The sequence below is a fragment of the Chelon labrosus genome, assembly GCF_963514085.1.
Source record: "Chelon labrosus genome assembly, chromosome: 22".
Taxonomy (NCBI): Eukaryota; Metazoa; Chordata; class Actinopteri; order Mugiliformes; family Mugilidae; genus Chelon; species Chelon labrosus.
In genome coordinates, this window is record NC_140355.1 from 3,772,038 (window position 1) to 3,794,545 (window position 22,508).

General features: G+C 43.2%; 1 protein-coding gene across 1 annotated transcript in view; it reads right to left on the minus strand.

Annotated features, from left to right (window-relative positions):
- Positions 1–513: 513 nt before the first annotated feature.
- LOC311507979 (ephrin-A5b-like) overlaps positions 514–22,508 on the minus strand; it is a 72,626-nt gene continuing 50,631 nt past the window's right edge. The window contains exons 2-5 of the mRNA XM_084572559.1: positions 12,915–13,207; positions 6,295–6,360; positions 6,079–6,159; positions 514–4,646 (exon numbers count right to left, since the gene is read on the minus strand). Of these exons, the coding sequence (XP_084428685.1) occupies positions 4,522–4,646; positions 6,079–6,159; positions 6,295–6,360; positions 12,915–13,207 (565 nt within the window). The 3' untranslated portion in view covers positions 514–4,521. The remainder of the gene's footprint in view (positions 4,647–6,078; positions 6,160–6,294; positions 6,361–12,914; positions 13,208–22,508) is intronic.

Below are 22,508 nucleotides of genomic sequence, written 5' to 3' on the forward strand. Positions count from 1 at the left end.
TTTGATTCCGACACCTCAGCTGATCTTTCGCTACTGTTGATAAAAGGTTTGCCCAAAACGCCTACATGTTCTCATCTAGCTGTAATTCTGTTTGTGACAACACGGCCTGAATGCTATGAAAAGACTTCTTTAAGTTGTCATTTCAGATAAAAGGTTGGTTAGAAACGGAGGGACGGAGAGAGAGGCTGAGAGTAAGTCAGAGAGTGAGAAATTGAAGCAGACAGCAGGAGAGGCAGAGCGGAGCGAGGAGCAAAAGAGCGTGTGAGACGAAGGTTTCTTGGCAGAGCTCCCCCGAAGCGCTGCACATTCCCGCAAGATTAATTGGAGCTGTTTCTGTTTTTGTTTTTTCAGCGCGTGAATTACCTCCAGATTACAGAGAAACAGCTGTTCACTCACTTCCCCTGCACTCCTGCGTGATTATACACGGAGTCACAACCAAGACAAACACTCGGCGCTCGCTCGGGCTGCTCCGACGGGGGCTTCGCGCCTTTTTGATGCTCTCTCCGTTTCGCGAGCGGTTCATCGTGTGCGTGGCGGTTAAATAAAACAGATCAGACACGGCAATTACAACGACAAAGAAATATTTATTAAATCTTTTTTTTTTTTTTTTTTCGTTTGTTTTAGTTAGTCATAGCTGCTCCAACACGTGTATTTACATAGAAATGGCCTTTTTGTAGAAAAGTCTAGTGAGGGGTTGAGCAGAAAACAGACAGGAGTAGTTCAGATGAGTACAGGAGAAGATGGGACTCATATAGGCACAAGGTACAGTTACTACAATGTTAAAAGAAATGTGCAGTTTTGGTGGCACATCCATTTCTAGTTTGGGGGGAAAAAAGCACAGTTGTGGCCGTAGTTACAAAAGTTTCCCACTGCTAGATGCACTGACAAAAGCACACATCCGTTGTTAGATACAGAGGATGAAGAACAGACGCTGAAAACCAGGGACACAGTGGTGTTAGCTTCAGGCTACGTGGTACCAACACTGGGTGAAGAAGTCCTTAGTCCCTGTTACCCACCCTCCTTGTAGCAGAGTTCGTTCAAAAGCACATGAAACATCAGAATTTTAACGCGGAAAACAGACTTTCTTCCTCCGCCACGAACACGTCGAGCTTTCGCGCCAACGAAAAGTCAATCGCGCCGGCCGCCGCTAACAGTGATCGCAGCCGCAGCTCGGCTCGGAAACAGCTGCAGGTGAAGATAAGCAGAACTCCACGAATGGAAATAAAGAACATCCTGCACCTTAAAGACACTTTGGATGCAACAATACAATAAACAAGACCAGTTGTTTGCTTTTTTTTTTTTTTTTAAAAAAGGAAAGGAACACAGATCCATCTGTTCTTTCTTCAGGCCCCTTTGAGTCATGATTGTAACCCAGCCGTACTGCTTGTTTGATATGTGCCACGTTTGCAGATGCAATGTTGATCCTGTTTATTTTTTTTCCTGTTTCATATAAAATACATACAAAATGAAATTCAGCATTTATTGTATCAAACCTTTTTTTTTTTCTTGCTAAGAACATTAATGTGTCAGTTAAATCGCCCTTTAAAAAGACGTGTGGGGGGGAACAAAGCAGAAAGAAGTTAACACTGTATGTTACTAGGGACTAACTGTTGGATACACGGTATCCACAAAATTAATAGTTTTATCTCAACGTTGCTTGGCTGTTAGGATATCAGCAGACTATTCATGATGGCTGAGTTAAGGTGTACAGAGGCTGATGGGCGTCAGGCGTCAACATTTAAAAATGCCTCCTTCAGGAGCTCAGGTGACTTCATTTGAGGCACTGAAATGAACAAATCGTTACCTCAGATTGGGAATTTGTGGGCTACTTCATCTCTTCCAACTAAAAGCGTAATCTTGTTACCCTCGGAGCTCCTCTCCTCGCACTCTCAGCTTGGATTTAATGACATTTTCTTTTTTTTCCTTTTTTTTTTTTATTTCACACCGAGACAAGTGACGCACCGCCATGCCGGGGCAAAAGGAGCAAGTAAAGTAATCAGAGATCGCTTAATGCAGAGCTATTCAGAATAATGAATTCATGCTGAGTCAGAGATGATCCTTACTGAGGCCACCGAGGGAAGATGACGATTTTACTTTCACCAAATAAAAAGCAGTATCGTAACGACGGGGGCACTCGCATTGACTTCGGCATACCTATTAAGGTGTGGAATTTGGATTTGCCAGGCAGGGAAAATATAACAAGTAGCTAAGATGGCGTGGCCCTTTAAGGAAGCAATGTACGACACATGTTCCTCTCTGACCCTGGCCTGTCTCTGTACAGTGATGCAGTATTAAGGCCACTGTTAAAAGTCTTTGTTCTTCTATTTTTACTTGTAAAATGACTTTAAAATAAGTTTATTCCATAATATTCTGACTACTAGACATTAGATTACTCTGATCTCATTGTGTCCTTCCATTATAATTGGCATTTGTCTTGTATAAATAGGATTTTATTAATAAAACTATAACTCTATCTCATATTGTCATGTTATTTCACTGTAAAATGGCTTTTTGAAATGAAATGTCACCCCTTAATCACTTAATGTGATAAAACATTTCTCCTAAAATGAGTAGTGTTAACATTTGTGTCTCATATTCCTAAATTGTTGCTAGAATTCCCTTTTTAATGTGACATTTTATTAAATGTCTTGACTTTATTGATTTATTTTTTTAAAAACTTCTCCTTTTTTATTGTTTTAATCTCATTATCAGTTTAATTTTCATCAACAGTGGTCCTAATATTCCTTCACACTGTGACATCGTGCAGGTACTACATGTTTTCAGTTTTAAAATTAGCAGGGCTTTTTCGTTTGAATGAATATGAATCCTTAAAAAAAAGAAAAAAAGAGAAGAGTATTGATCTTAGCAGGAGTACTACAAAGCTTCACGATCTTACTCTCCTCCTCTTTCCCCTCTCTGGTCCGCTACGGGCAGAGTTTCAGTTTGCCCCGAGAGAACAGGACACCTCACTCTGTTTGTTTCCATCTCCCCTGGTGGTCGATTTTTCATTCCAGAAATAGCCGGTATGAGGGTGCCCCCTGGTACAGTTTCTGTACAGACGCCACTTTAGACGACATCAGAGAGGGCAAACCGCCCTACGTGCTACACTACCACCTGTCTCTCAGCTCGCTCACTCCGTCGCTGAAAGGTCTTTTAGCCGCAGAAAACTTTCGCTTTATTCAAGGAGGAGAGTCCCTCCTTTTCACCACATGTTAGGTTAGGCATGGACACATCCCTGAACTTTGTAGAAAATTCGCCTCTATTTACAATTGTCGTGTGTTATGACAGTGATCCACAAAAACAATAGTGTAACAGTAAAACTACATTTGTGACATTCGTTAATGACAGATTCCAAACACAAATATTCTACGATTTCTACACCCTGATACCACATCAGTATCTCCTTTTTTTTTTTTTTCCTTTCTGGACTTTTTTTTTTTTAAATAATTAAAAACTATCATGGGCAATCAGTCCAAACAAACTTGTTTTTTTTTTCTTTAAATCAAATGAACGGTGTGTAATATGAACTAATTTAATGAGTATTTGTTTTTTATTGCCTTTCTACTGCACTTACAGACTAAACTGAAAAAGGAAAAAAAAAAGCACAAGGACTTCACAATAAATAGGAAAATACATTTCGCCTGGCAAAATACCATATCAACTTCTACGCTCCGTTCAAATATTTTACTGTACACCCGTGTTGGCTGCTACAATTGTATTACGTGATTCATTAAAAAAGAAAAAGAGAAAAAAAAAGACACAAATACATTAATCGATCATTAACTTGCCCCTATCCGAACACTAAAAGATGAGTGCTTCTTCAAATTTTCTCTCAACAAGTGTCTTCCACAGTCTCAGACAATGCATTCTTTTTAACCTGAGAGGAAGGTTAAGTCATCAAAGGCCCGCCTCTTGCCCCCTACGCGTCCTAGCAACAGTCGCCCAGCAACAGCATCCTTTCTTGTTTTCCTTCCTGCTGGCCCGCGCACGATGTGTCGCTCTGGTCTGAAACCTCTCCCGCTTTGAGGTGCAATTAAATCATGTTAATGTCGGGGGTTACGTGATGTTCCTGAACACAAAAATGTTTTAAGGTCTGTAAACTTTTGAGGGATCCTGCTGTGCTTGTTTGAGCTAAGGATTGTGTAGATCGTGTTCTGTGGGTTTATATGGTTAAAAGTATGTTTGTGTGCTCGTCTTAAACACAAATAAGTGGCGTAATATCTGCACACTGTGACTGGTAGCGAGGCGGACAGGTAAGAGACGCTTTTACCTCGGGGTGCCTCGGCCTTCAGCACCTGCCGGAGAGTCGGGAATCACACTAGTTGGCATTTTACAAAGTCAAAAAGCAACAAAGGCTTCGGTGTCGAAGTCCTTTCCTCTCTCCTTTCACGTGGAGAGATTGTCAGTGTTTTTGTCCTTTTTTCAAAAAAAGTGCTCCTTGAGGGGAGGGGTAGCGGGGTAGAGTGGCCTGTGGTCCAATCAGGACAGTCAGTTCCTGGGGGGAATTTCTGCGACTGGGCGCTATAAAGAGAAGATGGCGGCTAGGAGCATGAGGGAAAAGCTGAGCAGGAGGACTGAAGTCTGGTGCCGACCGGCAGAGTTCACGTCCCTTCTCGCCGGCTCTGGTGACTCGTGACTGATGCCGTCTGATGAGGGAGAGAGAGAGAGAGAAAAATAAGGATCATTAGCAGCAGACTGAAAACAAAACTTAGCAAAAAGACAATATTATGTCTTGGTTATACATAGTAACTCCCTTGAATCTTGCAGTCACATTCAGCCACTGACTCTATACAGTATAAAGATGAATAGTTTTTCTGAAAAGCTGGAAAATCATAGAGTGTGAGGGAAGCTGAGGCTGATGATGCTGCGTAAGACGACACCATGAGGCTGTCACTCAAAGCGGTCCCTCCCTTAATTATGCATAAATATAAAGTTTATTATATATTTAAATGATTGAGTTATACAAATACTAACCCCCTCTGCAGTTGTCATGAAAGAAGAAACTAGCTACAGAGACCAAAACATTTTTTTGTGTGTGTGTTTTGGGCTTTTTGACATAAAGGCCTCTGATTGACTCACTTTTGGAGCCAGCCTCAAGTGGCCATTCAAGGAACTGCTGCAGCCACTTCAATTGAGGAAGTCCCGCCATTTTTAAACATAGACCGTACATAAACATGGACAACGCATTCACGTTTTCTTTGCAATGGCCAAATTGATGCTATTTTCGCTAGTCTAGAGCCAGAGTCTGCTCAGTACGGTCAGAGAGTGGAGCCATGAGGAGCCGTGGTATCAATGATCCGCCCACAATTCTGCCGTTTTTGTCTGATTAATACTGCACTCTGCTCTACCTCCACCAGTTACAAGAAATGTTACATTATACACTTTATTTTTTTCCCACTCTCATGGTCCTGTGGAACTTTATGGAGCAGTTGGCATGGCAACTTGTAGTCATCAGGAGTCACATCCTGTTTCTGTAGAGTCAAATAACTAACTAAAACCAGTTTATTAGAAAAATGGACACTTCAGTATGCAGCTTCATTATATTAACTACGTAAAATGACAGAAATCATCCTTGAAAAAAATGGAGGGGGTGGAGCTTATGACCTTATGAACATTTTTTTTTTAACTAGTTAGCACTAAACATATCTAGCTAGCTTTATCCTCTTGCTTCCAGGATTTACGCTATGCTTGGCTAAGCTAACTGGCTAGTCGCGCCAGCTTTCTATTTAACTGATATGTGAGAAGACGATACTATTCATGTCTTACTCTTGTCAAAAATGGGGATAAGCATAATTTATCGAAAGTATCGTCTAAGGCATATACCGGGCATTAATGAACAGAAGAGGCAATTCACCCAACTGCAATGAGGACCTAGCTGATTGGTAGAAGCCCAAACCTGGTTGAAATCTAGTCGCAGTATGAACTTATGACACGAAATTACACATTTGTTGCAAAAATGAAATCAGCAGATTTAGTGGTTACGGGCAATTAATATTCAGAATAATCTATCCTGATCCCACATTGTTCTGCCCTACGTAATGCACACACAAATGTTAAAGACTCTATATTCCCACCAACCTCTGGGTTCTAGGGAGTTGTGACTGTTGTCGTCAAAATCGACCCCTTCCTGCGTGCTCCCGGAGTTTTTCACACAATTGTCTTTGAAAAACAAAGAGGAGAGAGGAGATGTGAAGATTAGACAAGTCAAACGTCACTCGTCCGCAGGCTGATTGCTAGCTGGTGCACAACAGAATGGAAAACTGGGCAGAGCAGACACAACAATCCGTGACTCACTTTGAGGCCTGACGAAGACTTTGAGCCGAAGGCAGCTCCTCCTTCCTTTGTCGTCAGTGATGGAGGCTGTGGACACGTCGCAAAGAGTTAGGAAACAATGAAACTTCAAATACATTGCATTCAATTGTACAGTACATATTAAAATATCTTTGTCAATCTAGTCCTCATCTTAATCAATGATCTTAATGATGATGGAAAGCTGGGCCTAGTTCATTTCTTACGGAATCTGGTCCTTCAAGGTCTTCTAAATATTATGAGCACCTGCCACTCTTAAAGAGAGGTATGGATGCATGCTGTGAACTCATCTTGAATTGATTTGTACACCTGTACATTCCTTCTGCAGTCTGTGCCTCTATTAGTATTATGAAGGTTATGTCATTCATTCCACAGAAGAAAACTGAAGCTTGCCCTTTCTCTTTGTCTTTAGCCAAAGGTCTTTGTGGGTATTACATTTTTTTCTGGTTTAATATTTGAGGAGTTTGGCTTCTTCTGTCATGTGGGGGGAAAAAAAGTTTCCGTAAAAAATATCAAAGTTTGCTATGGAAGAAAAACACATGGCTTTCATATCAGTGTTGTAACCCTCGTATCCTCAGAGCTTGTTTCATATAAGCAATATTAAATGCAAACAATCCTGTGGTCAAATCTTTTTACCTCAAGTTTGTGTAGGGTCACCGGTAATGTTGATCCAGTGTGTCAACTCATTGGCAGACATTAGATTTAACTACAAAATAGATCCACCTGTGATATGATGGCTGTTGTATGATAACTAATTTCATGACACTATCTATGGCAAAATCTGACAACTTCCTGTCCTGAAATGGTGACCAGTAGGTGCGTATGGGACTTTTCACGATCACCTCATCTGTTTCTAAAAAGGCAACTTCACCCGACTTCTCCCTTTAAATGCAGGCTTTATCTCGCTGTCTGAACTCTCTCTCATCCTGATGTATAAGTGTTCACATTTTATGTCAATGTCAACCGTACATTTCCAAGTCTAATTTGGTCACTGGCTTTGGTCGTTTCTGCAGATGTGTGGTATACTGTTGCGCTCGCCTACTAAATCTCATTTCCTCTGTTTCCTGACGGAGAAAGACAAATTAAAGACGTTTTTTTTTTGGTGGTGGTGGGGGCGGTTGCTGCGATTGTTTTGCTTTAGTGATACTGGGGGTATTTTTACGTTTTGTCTGTTCTTATCTTCATCCCACAGTACTTTTTTTCTCTCTCTCCGACTTGTCCTCACGTGTTTCAGCATTGTGACATCTGTCATTTCCCGTTGCCCGTCAAGTGTCTCAAACTGCTCTTGATCTGACCACACAGACACACACGCACACACTGTCCTGAAAGTGTGTGTCGAGCACGTGCATTTATGTGCGGGACGTGCTTTTCCCCGAGTGTGTTCATCTGTACGTAGACGTGTCCGTGCTCTGTCTGCAGACGCTATCACCCAGACGCTCCGTGTGATGATGGATTCTGGCCCAGCGGTAAATTCCCGATAAAAGTAAACCATGTCAGTGTTTCCACTGCTGCAGATGACTCAGGCTCTTATTTCAAAAGGAACTTTATCAGATGCCGTGCGGCTGTGACAGGAGATAGAAATCATCTTTAAAGTTTACCATGAGAGGAATATTGGAAGTGAAGCGGCAGAGGGAGGAAATAAACGAGAGAGAAACGCTGTCAATCACGCTGCTTCTGTCTGTGTCAGCGGGTATCAAGTAACTTACACCCCGACGGTGGCTGGAACGGCACTAAACTCGACTCAACTCAACTGGCCTAACTCTGACTCTGTCATTCTTTGTCTGTGTCTCATGCTTTTTTATCTGGCTGTCCTTGGCTATCGTTATCACTCTCTGGCTTTTTCTTATCCCTAAAAAAAGAGCACTTTTGCACTCTTGCACGGAACGTCTAGACAGAGAGAGAGAGAGAAAGAAACATTGTTCCAAAATCCCATTCAAAACATTTTATTAATCTGATGAATTTATTAAGATGAGGGCTGCAACTAAGAATCCCTATATTGTCTCTTGATCATTTCTTGGTTAAATTATTAATTTAATCTCAGAAAAATAGCCAATGTCGAGCACGAGTTCCTAAAGTTCGAGTTCCTCCTTCAAATTATTCCTTCACTGACAGTCCGAGGCCAAATAAATTACATTTACCGAGATCCAAAACACAGAGCAATCAGAACAAGCAGCAAATCTGCGTATTGAAACAATTGTAAAACACAAAAAGGTGCATTCTTTTCTTCTACAGAGACCAAGGATTTTTTCTTTCCAGTCACTAAATCTGAAAGTAAGACACATTACACTACAGGAAACCATGGCAACAATACAAACACTTCACACTGCATTGGCAATAAATTCAGTGCTAAAACAGACACCGGTTACAGCGACTACATATGTTAGATGGCAACGTACTTACATGGCGGTTAACAGCTGCCGTGACAAACAGGCTGCTCTCCTAATTTTTATGAATAACTTACTGAAAAAAACATAAAATAAAAGGCTGACAAAACCGAAATGAAGTGCAGAGGATGCTTTTAATCTAATCAATTCTGTAGACCTTGCAGAGACGGAGATTTTGACGGAATTTTGCTGCTGAGATCAGCAGAAATTTATATTCTCAAAACGTGCAGAATTCTGAATTTGCATAGATGCACAAGCCAGATTTGGTGGCCAATCAGCAGGGGAGATCCACACAAGAGGAAAAGTGATGTGTGCTACTAAAGCAGATGGCAGTAGCTGCAGTCGGTGTGGTATTAAAGCTAAATTTGTAAAACCAGTGTAAAAAAAAAAAGCATTGAGATGGATAAAACACTGCTCCTTTGTGTGTAGTAACTAACTCGAATCATTCTGAATGCATTGCAAGTAGTCATGAATAATGTTCGATGTGTTAGGGACGACTTGTTGCTGTGCTACGGTATTTCTTTAAATGTTTTTAAGGCTGAAACTTAATAAATTGTTCCAGCGCTAGAGCTGCTGAAAAATCTTTTCTTCCTCCCTTCTGTTTTTTGCTCTTGTTTCTCCTTCCCACGCTTCCTTTTTCTCTGACATTGTGTCACACTATCTTTCCCCCATCTCACTTTCTCACCCTCTCTCTACACCCCCCCACCATACCACCATCCCCTTGCAGATTCCAGCACACACGCAATTACACAACTGTCTCTCTTCCTTTCTCTCATGTCTGCCACTGAGGTCAGAGTCTGGGTTTTCTGTCCCCGAGCAAAACTCCGCCGTGCTTCTCCGTGACTGTAACTCCAGCTCTGCTTGCAACTCTAGACACCAGTGTTAGTCAGGTCATCCGTACGCTGCCTCGCCATGGATACGGGTCGATGGTAAACATCCCGGTCACACGCTCAGACACACTTTTACACATTCGGTCATGTGCCGCCTGACTCGCAATCATCGTGATTGCACCGCCGGCGCTGGCGGCACAGATCACAGATCACAAGCTGGGATGCCACGTAAAGGCCAGGCTTTGGTGTGACTGTGAGAAGAATTAGGCAGATCCTGATATAAATACTGCGGGATCAGATGTTTTCCTTGTGGTGATCGGTTTATCTTGGGGAACAAAGCCTTTTGTCTTTGCTGCAGCCGTGAGAAGCCAAAGGGGAGCTGCTGGGGCGTACTGCTGCCGGGGTTCATGTCATTATCGATGTAGATCTGCGCTGGCTGTACGGAGCGGGACTCGGGCGTTTGAAGCACGGAGGCTTTACAGGGAGACAGTCATCTCCCTCACACAGGGAAAGCCAGACTCTCAACTGTCTCCTCTGAAAATTGGATTTCTATCCCCTGAGATTAAGATCAGGCTTCCCCTGCTCCACTGCAGCTCTATAAGAAAAACATGCCGCCCTCTGAGGTTAGGAGAAGCCCGCAGCTCAGACCTCTTCGTCATCTTGGTGACCTTTGACCTTCTGGAACCATACTGATCCCACACCAGGGCAGCTTTCCCTTAGCTGTCTGTCTGTCTGTCTGTCTGCCATAAAGCTGGCCCATATCCAGCTGCAGGTGTCATCCATTTGACGCGTCCCCACCCCCCTCTGCCCCTCTGCCCCCCCCTCTCCCTCGCCTGGGGCAAATGACGATCACCAGAGAGGAGGACAAAGGAGTGTCTGTCTTCACTGAGACAAGCAGACGTGAGACCCCCCCTGCAATATGTCATTTACATGCCCACTTAACAGATTCTCAAGACATATTATATGTACAACACTGGTATTAACTCTCAGCTATTGTCGCAATTTGACACTGATGCAGCAGCTGATAAAACACAGCTTACTGTAACAAAGGTAGCTTTTCAGATTCTGGGAAAAAAACAAGAATCCCTCTGGAAAAATACGTTCCTAGGGTAAACCTCAAAAACTATGTTTCACCGCCACTGGTATAAATTCAAATATACATTTGACTCATCTGAAAGTCAGTGGTGAACCTTTTTGTTTTTTGTTTCTTTTGGATCGATTGGGCAGTGTGACACTTCGTACAAATATGAACTTGTTCTTATGTTAAAAAAAAATCAGACATCTTCAATTGCCAAGAATAAAGCTATGTTTGTGTGTCACTAAAAGCAAAAAAGGTCCTGCTATAGGAACATTCATCAGCTTAACGATTGACTTTGAGTTTTCTCGCACTTTGGCTAACATGATCGAGTGGGATAGCATTTACAAGCCAAAGCAGCAGATATTTCCCCATAGGATTGGTGGAGACCAAAGTCAGAGCTAAAAGGAGAGCAAGTGTTGAAATTGCATGGATTCAGATTGACATTAATGTTGCTCTGTCCCTGTTCTTGTCCATTTAAAGGGTTAAAGTCAATGTTATGTTTTAGTGGGAAAATATCTTTAAATCTGTTTATGCTTAACATCTGGATCCATTTTACCGTAGATTGATTCATCAGCTGTTGTGCTACAATGTAAGATTTTGATTTGGCTAAAGCTTCTCACCAACCTCTCCGCAGAAATCCCACACACACACTAAACTTTCTCAATAAAAAAAAAATAATTAAAGTGACACACACAACATAAATATACTGCTGCTTACTAATTTGAAAAACTTAAAAGAATACTTCTGAAACCAGCATCTTCTAACTTCAGAACTCAGAGAGAGAACAAATATTGGTAAGTGAAATGATCTCGCTATACAGCCTTGCTACATTCCTGGAGGTCTTTGTCATTTGTTATTTCATCACATTCTCAGATCCCATGTTCACAGATGTAAAAAAAAACGAGGATCTGATGGATGAGACATCAATCTGAGTCAGCAAGAGATAGTCCGTATGGCCTGAAACTGCTCAAAGCCATATGGATGGTCTCTCTCTCTCTCTCTCTCTCTCTCTGTCTTTATTTCTTTCTCTCTGTCTCTATCTCCGTCTCTCTGGATGATCAATCATCATCAAAGTCCACGAAAAACCTCTCCGCGTGTACTGAACAAATGGATAAAAACTAGGCAATCCATGATTTTTCTCATCGACATCCAAGGAATTACAACATCAACATTTCCTTGGCACGGCTATAAGTAGACCACAATTTCCCTGAACAATACAGTTTTGTGCGATGGAGTCAAGCAGCCTCGCCAACTGAGACGGAGATCTAACAGAAACATATGGTGACGGGTAATACATCACAATACAAAATATTGCAAAAAAAAAAAAAAAAAGGCTGAGATTTGGTTGAAGTCTCAGAAGGACAATCTTGACGCTGTTACGATTCCAGGTACTCGCTTGGAGAGAAAATAAGTGAGGAAAGAAGAGGAGAAGTACCTAACTAGTTGGATTTTTAGCCTGTGTACGTCGAGGGTTAAATGAAGACTTTGAGATCGATCAGATGAGCATGAAGTCTGATTTTCGGCCAGCTTTAACAGAAACACCAGCTCTGGATCTGGGGACATGGTTTCAAAGCTGCACCAGAACTATTGGGGAAGTATGGAGAAAAAATTTCATACCCTTTCTCTTTTGGTCTGTTATCTTTATTTTCTTTGTTGTAATGCCTCAATAGTACCGTCTTACTATTGACTCTTCTACCTTCACTGGGTCCTGTTACCGGTTAGAGCTTGCCTGACCGCAAGTGTCGGCTCAATACCTCAAATCTAACACGAAGCACACTGTGTCTCATTTAGTCCATCTCTTGAGCCCCTGCAGGGCACTGACTTCACTTATAAAAACATGACTTCCCGGCTGCTTGTTTTCCAGAAACTTCTCATGAGGAAGAGAAAGCTGAGCTCAGCCAGTCAGCAACAAAAGACATATCAGGCAACACCTCAACAGTAGAGACATTTTTCTCCCTTTGGCTAATCTTTTGCTATGACCCTCATCCCAAAGACTTGTAAAGCTAAATCTGAAGATCATTGTGTACTGTTCCAAGATGATAGTGATATCACCCGACTGATATAGTTCCCAGTTAGCATACTGTGAGGTATGCATTACGATATAAATACCTGAGTTTATACTGTATTTTCCTTAGTTTCATCACTGATATAAAAACTTTCTTGGTATCTAACCTTGAGAGAGATTTATTTTCACTGAACAAAAGAAGCCAAAGTTTGGAAATGAACAACTGGTCCAGAAACATTTTACTTATGTTCAATACCAACTTCAAGTACCTTATAGTTTCTGATAAAGCAAGATAAGTGCATACTCACAAATATAGTAATACTCTCTGCCAGGGCGGAACTCAAAGCCTAAAGAGAAGGGTGTAAAAAGCTGGAATTTCTCCGAGAACTTGAGCGGCCCGTTCGGTGACAGAGGCCTGTTGCACTCCCAGCGTTTGAAGCCCTTGGCGGTGTGGTCGCAGGAGCTGTAGCCGTCGTAGTTCACCATGTAGAGGACGTAGCGTTCGGCCCGGTCATCGGAAACCGGGCTGACGTAGTGCGGACAGTAGACGTCAAGGTAGTCATTGATGCAGACGTCAATGTGGTAATCGCCTCGGTAAAATCTAGAGACAAAAGGAGATAGGAGAAACAGTCTGTAAATACATTGTTCGTTTTTCTTCACTTTTACAAGGCGACAATTTTCAGTCAAGTCTTAGGTCCTTGTTTCTGTGACTTAAAGGTGACCAGTGGACTTTTTCACCACTAGGAGTGCTATAGAGCAGTGTTTTTAAGTATGGGTATCTATTTTGTTCTTGAGCTTTGGTTAATATGATGCACATATTAACATGTTGTATTACCTACCAGGTTTACAACATAAACTGACAAGTGGTACATATTTTTAAAGACTTTTAAAGACATGTTTCAAAAGTAATGCGCATATTTTGGTGATAAACAATGAATCTCAACAAAAATGGTGAGCTCACAAAACCGAAACAGCCACTTTAAATCTCACTTAACCCAAAACATACTGTATCTCTGAGAGATACATGACTAAATTTGCGTTTACAACAAAGAAGCATAGACTACTACATGGCTGAATTTAATTGCGCTTATATTAAAGGGGGGAGGGGAGGTTTCGTGTCAGCGATAATACGAACATACTTATTTTATTATTGGTTAAGGTAATGACTTTGCTTGTGTTTACATGCAAAAACAATTCCCACAGCAGCAAAATGTGATCACTGGTCTTGACCTTTCTAATGATTTATTTACCTAATGAAGATACGCTGAGCATGCATGCTCCCTGCAGCAGCCTGCGTTGTGTTGTGTTCACATTTAACATTCAAATCCCCTGAAGCGGTGCTTTGCTAAAGCGTACATCAGAAGCATCTGTTTAAGTGCGCAGGAAGTTACTCATTGATTTGTTCGGGGAGTCTCTTGCCATCATGTGATGATGCGCTCTTCAATATACTCCAAAACTTGGTAATGAGAAATTATACTTTGGGTATCTCAGCAGGGCCACCGCCGATGACAATGTTACCGTACATGCTTGGAAACTGAAGCCGGAGTGTGAAAGATGCATCCAGGCAACGGCTGCTCTGGTTTTGTTTACAACATCTCATAATGTCAGTCTCAAACATCCAGAGCCTCTTGTGACACTCAACTGAGTTCCAATGTAACACACCCGCCTCAGCAGAAAACTCTCATGACGAACACTAGTCAGTCCTAAGCCATATATCACTGTTAGTGCTCTGCAGCGATGACTTATGCTGGTGCTGAAATTAAAGTCCCTTAGCGTTACAGAGCTAATCCCCTGGTTAGCATGTGCCTTTAGCAGCTTTAAGAGGATCCCTCTGTAGAATGAGATTTTCATTAGCCCAATATGACAGCTTGATGTAGGAGCCCCTTGTGGAATCTGGGAGTCTGGGAAAACGAGGCCTGTTCTCAAGTCTTGCCTTGAAGCAGCCCCAAGAAGTTTTTCGCCTGGTGTTTACTGTAAACTGAGTGGACAGGAAAAGGAGGGAAAAAAGTGCGAGATATGCCAGGTATTCATTCCTGAGGAGGGTGATAGGAAACACATATTCCCATAGGCACCGTATAAGGTTTCATTTCTGAGGCTTTTAGCGGAGACAGATTAGACTAGTTGTGTCTATATAGCTGCTAATGGCCTGCGGGTCAGTATCACTGACGTACTGCGGATGTCTTCAATGCTCCACCTCTGTTCATTGACACAGTGATAGCAGTCAGGGGACACAGGGCCAGAGACCGTGTTGGAGCATGCAGCAGGCTGATGATCCGATACGGATGAACCTGGCTGAGCGCCGCAGGGGGGCTCTGCCCTGACTTCACTTTGCTGGCCACAGATCAGATCTAACGCCTACTCCTGTTCCTGGCCGAGGGAACAGGAGTAACAATCAGCTGATCTGAAGCCAGGTGGGACACAGAGGGATGGGTTGCGCCGCAGCTGTTGCTGCTGACACGAACATGTTAGGGAGGCATGAGTAGCATAAATGAAAGTGTGTGATCAGCGTGGCTTGCTGGGGGTATCAGGTTGTCGTTACACAGATTGTAAATGTGCTGCAGGATTAGTGGCCATCCTACTGGGTTTGCAACAGCCAAAGATTTGCAAATGTGTGTGTGTGCATCATAGCAGGCTGCGTGGGTGTCTTGTGGCATTGTCAGCCGTATTCTAATCTTTTTCTCTCTCTAATTATAGTCTGGTCAAATGTGAAACCAAAGCCCTTGTTTTCTCTTCCAGTTTCTTTCCCCCTCCAGCAGCAGCTGAGCGCTTTGGCTCCAGGCAGGCACAGCATGGCCTTCCATCGCCTCAGTTTCAGAGTAGCTTGCTGATATTATGACTACCAGGGGTCAGCCATCTCTGCAGTATCATGTCCTCAGCAAGGAGCACTGTGGGATAGCCTGCTTTATCCTACTGTGTCTTTACTGAGTTGTAAATGTTAAGTTCAGCCTCGTAAGTGTCAGTGGCTGTCAGTCAGACTTGATCCAAGAGTAACAGCTAAGATTAGTCAGGATTAAGGAGAGCTTCTAACTAATGCCTTTGTGAGAGAGGTGAGAAAAAAGGTTTGTAAAAGTGACGACGACCACGCTCAGTTCTGGTTATCTGTATTCAGATATCTCTATGTTTTGACATCAGTTACTTCTAGAAGCAACAGGCATTGTGGAATTAGTCTCCAGTGACTGATTAGTCTAGACTTCTGCACTTAATGGAAATACATGCATACTATCATCACTTGCTCAGTGTTTCAGTCCAAGCTGTTCACTCAGCACACGAGGCTGCTCTTGTAAACCGAAAGCTCTCAACGCCGCACACATCGCATCCATTGTTTTGGAATGGAGACACAAAAAGCAGTGGTCTCAAAACATGTGCAAACAAAACCAAAACCACCTGGAAAAGAATAACCTGAGAAGTCCGCAAAGAGAAAACGATGATATAAGCAGAAGTAAGAATAATAAAAAAGATAAATTACCAAAGAGAAAAAATATGGTTGGAGAGCAGTCCCATAACTAGAAGAAAATTCTTGGACGGGATCTCATTTCCCTGACGGATCGTTCATTAATCTTTAAAAACAATGATGTGAATAATACACTATTCTTTTTTTTTTCCCAGTAATATTGTTGGACAGATTTCTTGGATACATTTGTGCAGTTGAATTTTGCAAGGGGCTGCTGCACCTGTTGCCTTATGATGCCTGCACGATTTTATTGATAGATCCATTAGTGCAAGCAATGCATTAGTAATTTTTTTAAAATACAACTCCGGGATCACTAAACTTTCACAATCACAACTCGACAACAGCGTATGACAATATGTGAGCAAAAGAGCATGCACAGTGAGAAAATGTACTCTGGTCGTCAAAATAAACAAGCCCTCATGACAATGCTACACGTTTTAAGTGCTGCTAAGCTGCATTTAAACTTCAAGTTATGCTGAAAAGGCTGTCTGGATCCTATCCAAACCTTTGAACTGCAACAGATCAATACAGACCAACCACGGCAGGGTGCTACACAAAATAGTACAGGAAATGATCTGGAAAGTTTGCTATAAATACAGCAAACGTTCTCGCAGGGAAGGCCACGGGCCAGGAAAAGTGGGATGTGACAATAGACAAAAACAATGCAAACACTCCCATGGAGGCAGGTTTGCCGCAGCATCCCTCCGCCCTTCAGTAATGGCTGAGGAAGACGGGCCTCTGTGTGGAATCCCCTCAGGTCAGCTGCGGATCATATGCGTGACGCATGATCGATCAATAGTCGTCAGTGAAAACGTTCACAGTGAAGCTTTAGAATTTGCAGTGGATACACTTATTGCTAATAGTTTCCTTTTACGCGTGCAGCGGGGGAGCACATTGCATGCACCGCGCTACCATGTCCTGCATTTTTTATTAGAATTGTTTTGCGTGGGTTCAAAACATAGACTGTATATAAATATGGACAATACGTACCCACTTCCTTGCATCGGCCAAACTGACACAATTTTCCAGGGGATATAGGAGGCACCATCTTGCAAATTTGAAGCCAGAATCTGGTTGGTCAGTACAGTCTGAGAGTGGAGCCACACAGAGCCGCGTTATCGATGACCTGCCCACACTTCCTCCAGTTTTTGTTTGATTAATACTGCGCTCTGCTCTACCTCCACCAGTTACATAGAAGTGTTGGATTATACACTATATTTATTTTTCCTCATGGTCTTATGGTTCAGAGCATGAGATTCAGTTGTGAACAGGGCCAGCATATGTGCAGCAGAAAGGCTGCATATGGATGGTTGTATTGCAAAAGACCATACAATGCAGGGAGAACAGAAAGAGCACCAACAGATGAGCCAGATGTTTTCAACATGGAGCCTGTGAGTGCCACAAGTGAACTATTGATACGACACAGAGCCATAAGCACACAGCCTGACTCAAGATGTAGAGGAATAGACAACATTACAGCCCTCCCTGCCTCCTGGTTTCTTCTTTTAACCAAAGATTTTCTCCAGCTGATCTCCGCTCTGATCTCTACAATGTCATCCCCGAGACTATGAGAGCGTCAGTCGTTTCCTCCTACTTTAGGCTGGACTGAAGCGTGAGAAAGAAACCTCGATTCATTTGGCGGAAAACCTTCAACAGCACTCGCAATCTTAAGCATCGTGGTTCCTTCATTTTCATTACCAGCAAGATTTATTCATCTGTTTCTCTAAATGGCTTTGCTGTTACAGGCTATTAAGTGAGCCATTAAGCTGATCGTGGCAATTTCAACAGTTGTGTTTTCCTTTTGTCGCTGCTCCGAGCAGCAGGAGGTGGTGAAAGCTGATCGAGGGTTTGGGGCTTTGATAGCAGGGGGCAGAAAGAACGATGGGGACAAAAAGCACGGTTCAAGAGTTCTGCATCAGTTATAAACGTGTCATAATTAGCCATTAAGAAAATAAAAGCACCTAAATCCCAAATCCATTTGTTTTGGGATTAATGGTCCCTGATTGGCAGAATTACTCACGGCCAGTTAGTGGGGCTTATCAATGAATCAGTAACCGGAGCTTTTAACAAAGCACACATCTACGGCTAATCCCTCCTTTCAGTCCGCTCCCCCACATGTTTGCTTTCTTTATCCCCATCTGTTATGTTTGTGTCACTCTGGAGCCTGGCACAGGTAAAGAAAGGAAGAGGCAGTTTGGAAGAGAAATCAACACATGGAGAGGTTGTAGATGGAGAAGGGAGAGTGGGACTAAGCAGAGGAATTTTCCTATTTAATTTATTCCATTAGTGGTTTAATCTTATTTCCTGCAAGTGACCTCGGGCAATCAACAAGTCCTTAGAAACTTAATGCAACTCACTAAACTCTAACTAAAAAAAAATTGCCTTTATTTGCTCTCTACAGAGTGCCAGGTTACAAAGCTCTTTCCAGGAAACACTGAAAGAAATTCTTGGGAAATCACAGTAAATAAGTCGTTTGTATTTTATTTCCCAACCTGAGGGTCTAAGTGATGTTTCAAGCCCTCTCTGAGCTGCAAGGAATTACATTCCAGTGGAAACTGAAATCTTGATGTATTTACTTTTCTTAATGTTTTGTCAAGAATAACTCCACACATCTGCCACACAGTCATCACAGACCCCCTTGTCACAAGTTGACGAATTTAAGCATTCATATCTAGAGGAGGAAATCTGGGAATCTACCATTTCAACAATTAACAAATGTGAGAATAATTAAAAGTCAAAGAGTTCAAGCTGTATTTGAAAGTGGGTCTTAGAAAAACTGTACAATCATTCAAGATTGCTTTCTCAACTGTGGCTACATCTCCGAATGGAGGGGAGAAGTGAAGGGAGGAGAGAAGAAGAGGCAGAAAAGGGAGATAGCAGTCGGGAAGGGAAGCGACAAGTAGAGAATGGATGTAAGGAGGAGGGAGAGGAGAGAGGAGGACACAAAGGAACAAAGAGGCTAACAGAGGAAGTGAAAAGGAAGGAAAAGAGAAGCCAAGTGAAGGGATGAGAGGAAAAGATGAGCACGGTAGAACAGAACAGAGGGAGTGGAGAAGAGGACCCGAAGAGTAAGAAGACAAAATGGAGAAAAATGGAGAAGCGGCACAAAAAATGGAGTGAAAAAAGGGAAGGAAAGAGGAACAGGAAATATGTGTGGAAAAGAGAAAAGTGGAGGGATGGAAAACAAGGAGAAAAACACATAAAGGGAAGACGATGGGAAAAATGGTGAAATTAAGAAGGGAAAGTGAGAAGGGGCAAGAAAGGAGACGGAGGAAGAAGAATGTGGACTAAACAAGAGGGTCGGAGAAGGTAAAGAGGAGGAGGAGGAGGAGGAGGAGGAGGAATAGGAGGAGGAGAGGATAAAGCTGCCCTGTTGTTTTCCTCATGAACACAGTCGGGTCAGGCGAGGGGCAGCTTCCCAGGGTTATTCCACAAAGAGAGAACAGAAGAGATGCTTTCAGCCCACAGGAACACATGAAGCTCCTGTCTTAACACACACACACACACAGTGATAATGTCTGACGCAAACACACAAACCACAGACTGCAGACCTCACGCTGCTTCTATATCAAGTCCCTCAATTTACTCCTCCACAAAACCTCCACAACACGTAACGGAAGTCTGCAGTTCCTGGCCTCAGCCTCCAGGGGGAACTCTTTATGGGGCCAAAAAAGTGCTGTTCAGGTGCTGATGGTGTGATGTGATGTCACCAGATGAGGTCCATCCATCCTCTTACCCTCGGGGTTGGGAGGTCTCGATCACCCTCCCTCCACCTGTCCCATCATTCATAGCTTTCCGCCGCTGGGAAGTTTAAGCCATTATTACTTAGTTGGCTAATTATATACACACATCTGCCCGTGGACTCACAAACACGCACATATGCACAGAACACCTTTAAACGCATAATGTGTCTGCCAGAGGGCTCGGACCGGCTGGGCGCTGACAGCACGGAGATGGGGGGGGGGAAAGGGAGCCTCTCTAAAGTATAGACACTTTTCTGTTTCTGTACTTTTTTTTTTTTCGTGCTGGGAACAAAACCAGGGGAGGTGAATAATTGGCCTCAGATTGAAAACACATTGCTGCTGGTGGGAAGGCACCTCGGATAGTTAAAAAACACAACAGAGGCTGGAGGGTGTGGGAGGAAGCAGAGGCAGGAAGAATGAGAGCGGACGGCCTGTTTATGGATCCTGGTGGTCCCGGCTGTGCCAATCGCTAACTCGCTCTTTGATGCGGCTGCAGCAGCGCCGTGTGCCACACCGACAGACAGAAAGACAGGCAGACAGACAGAGAAGGTGTTATATATAGCTTTGCGTATATTCTAATATTTCTGGTTTGCACATAACGCCTTGTTGTCTCTTGTTCGCTGCGAGAACTGATACTAAAATGTTAAATGTAGGCTAAACACATTCACTCTAGGTAAGGCTTTTCATCTTAAATGCACAGCTTCCTGGAAGAAACTAAGTGTGTTCATACAGAACTACCTGGAGGTCCATATGTGGAACACTTCTTGTAGTTTTCCACAACCTTGCAAAGAGATATTTTCTTGTGACGTGTTTGCAGACAGTTTAAAAAAATGGCTGGGTTGGCAGAATATTAGTAATAATAGTAAATTAGCTGTATAGAGTTTCTTCCATAATTTCATAGCATGTCTGAGGAAAATGTTGATATTCCCAGTAGCCTCATCCTTTTATTATGCCTTTACTACGCATTTCCTACGCCGGCTTACCTCATCGGCAGCTCGCAAAATATTTAGCCTCGGTTGCTCCTGGACACCGACCGTTGCCCAGCACCGACTCAAGTCGACATCTCGAATGTTAAGTTGCCGCTCGAAGCGCCGAGCACTTTGCGCCTGCTACTACCCATGCAGGTAAACAGCCACTTCAGATTCAAAAGTCTCAGCTTGCAGTGCAGGTGTTTTGCAGAGCCCGACGGTGAGTTGGCGCCAGCAGTGAGAAAGGGACGAGCCGCGGCACATTTACAATGGATGCCAGGCGCTTGTTGAAGAGTCGTGCGAGACATGAAAGTCTACCCGGCTTCAGCTTTTTTTTTGCTGCTCCTCTGACGCGCTGATGTGGCAGTCAAATGCATTTGCAAACTTATATGCTGTGTTATACATACTGTAAAGTCAGTGCCTGTCCCCCATCCACCCCACAACCCCTGTCAATGACATCCCAGAACGCTTGGGTTACGAAAAACAACAAAGCCGCTGAGTTTTGACTTATGTCACCCAGGCCCTTACAATATTTTCTGGTCATTATGTGTGATAATTAGAGGAGTGTCCTTTAATATAGAAGCAACTATTCAATATTCTATTATTAGTAACTGATCACTATATGAAATTAATTGGTGTTAATCTTATTTATTCTACTGTGAATATTACGTGCAGTATACGATCTGCTGGTGAAAAGTTATACATGTGTTTCTTTTTACTTTGAGTACAAAATAAGTCTCCCTATTTGTGTTACAAAAACGTCTAACTTTAACCATAAAACAACTCACTAGACTCATTTTACCACTGTGCATCTATTTTACTACAATAAAACACCGGGAGATCAGACCGTGAATGACTTGTTTCGAGCGACCCGACTCTTCGAGGTGAATATTTCCGGCGCCGCACAAACTGAGGGGCTCATGTGCAAAGCAGATCTCCCCCTGTCTTACATGGATGAGGCAGGTTAATTACTGACAATGCTATTCTGGTGTCAAGGAGGTCAAAGCAGCGCCATCAGCATGGGGTTAGTGTCAGTCAACACACACGCATCCACGCACGCACACAAACGCGCACACAGCAGGACTCCGTCATTCAGTCAGTGTAAAACCCCAAGGGGGCCGACAAAGCGACTCATAAACCCCCGTCTGTGCTAAAGATGGCTGTGCAGGTTGCCATGACAGCAGTTTACAACACAACGCTCCAACCACGGAATCCGCGCTTTTGACAAACGCATACCTTAGCGGGTGTATAGACAAGCACACAGTACATGCAGTACATGTGGCCAGACACACAACCGCTATCTAATGCCACATGACTCCAGGAGGCCCACAGCAGGTCCTGTTAAAATAACCCCACTAACATATGTCCCATCAGCACCTGCTGAAGTGGAACATATCACTCTAGGGTGTATATACACCACTATGAATATATGTGCATGTGATTCTGGGGATGATCACGCCATATACCGGTGAATGCGGACACCCCTGCAGAGCACAGCGTAACCTCTGAGAGCAGCTCAGCATCCCAGGACGCCTCCCCGTCAGACGAGCCGCTCGCCGCGCTCGACTGATATCGATCTGACACCTTAGACTCTGAGCTGAGGTCAGGGGTTAGTGACAGCCCATTATTCAGCCCCGAGAGCCAGTGTTTGGCCGGTGTCTGAGCCCAGGTGACGGTCTGACCTTGATGCCGTCCATCTTAGGAGCTGCTGAGGGATGGAAGGTGAAGTTTAGAGCGTCT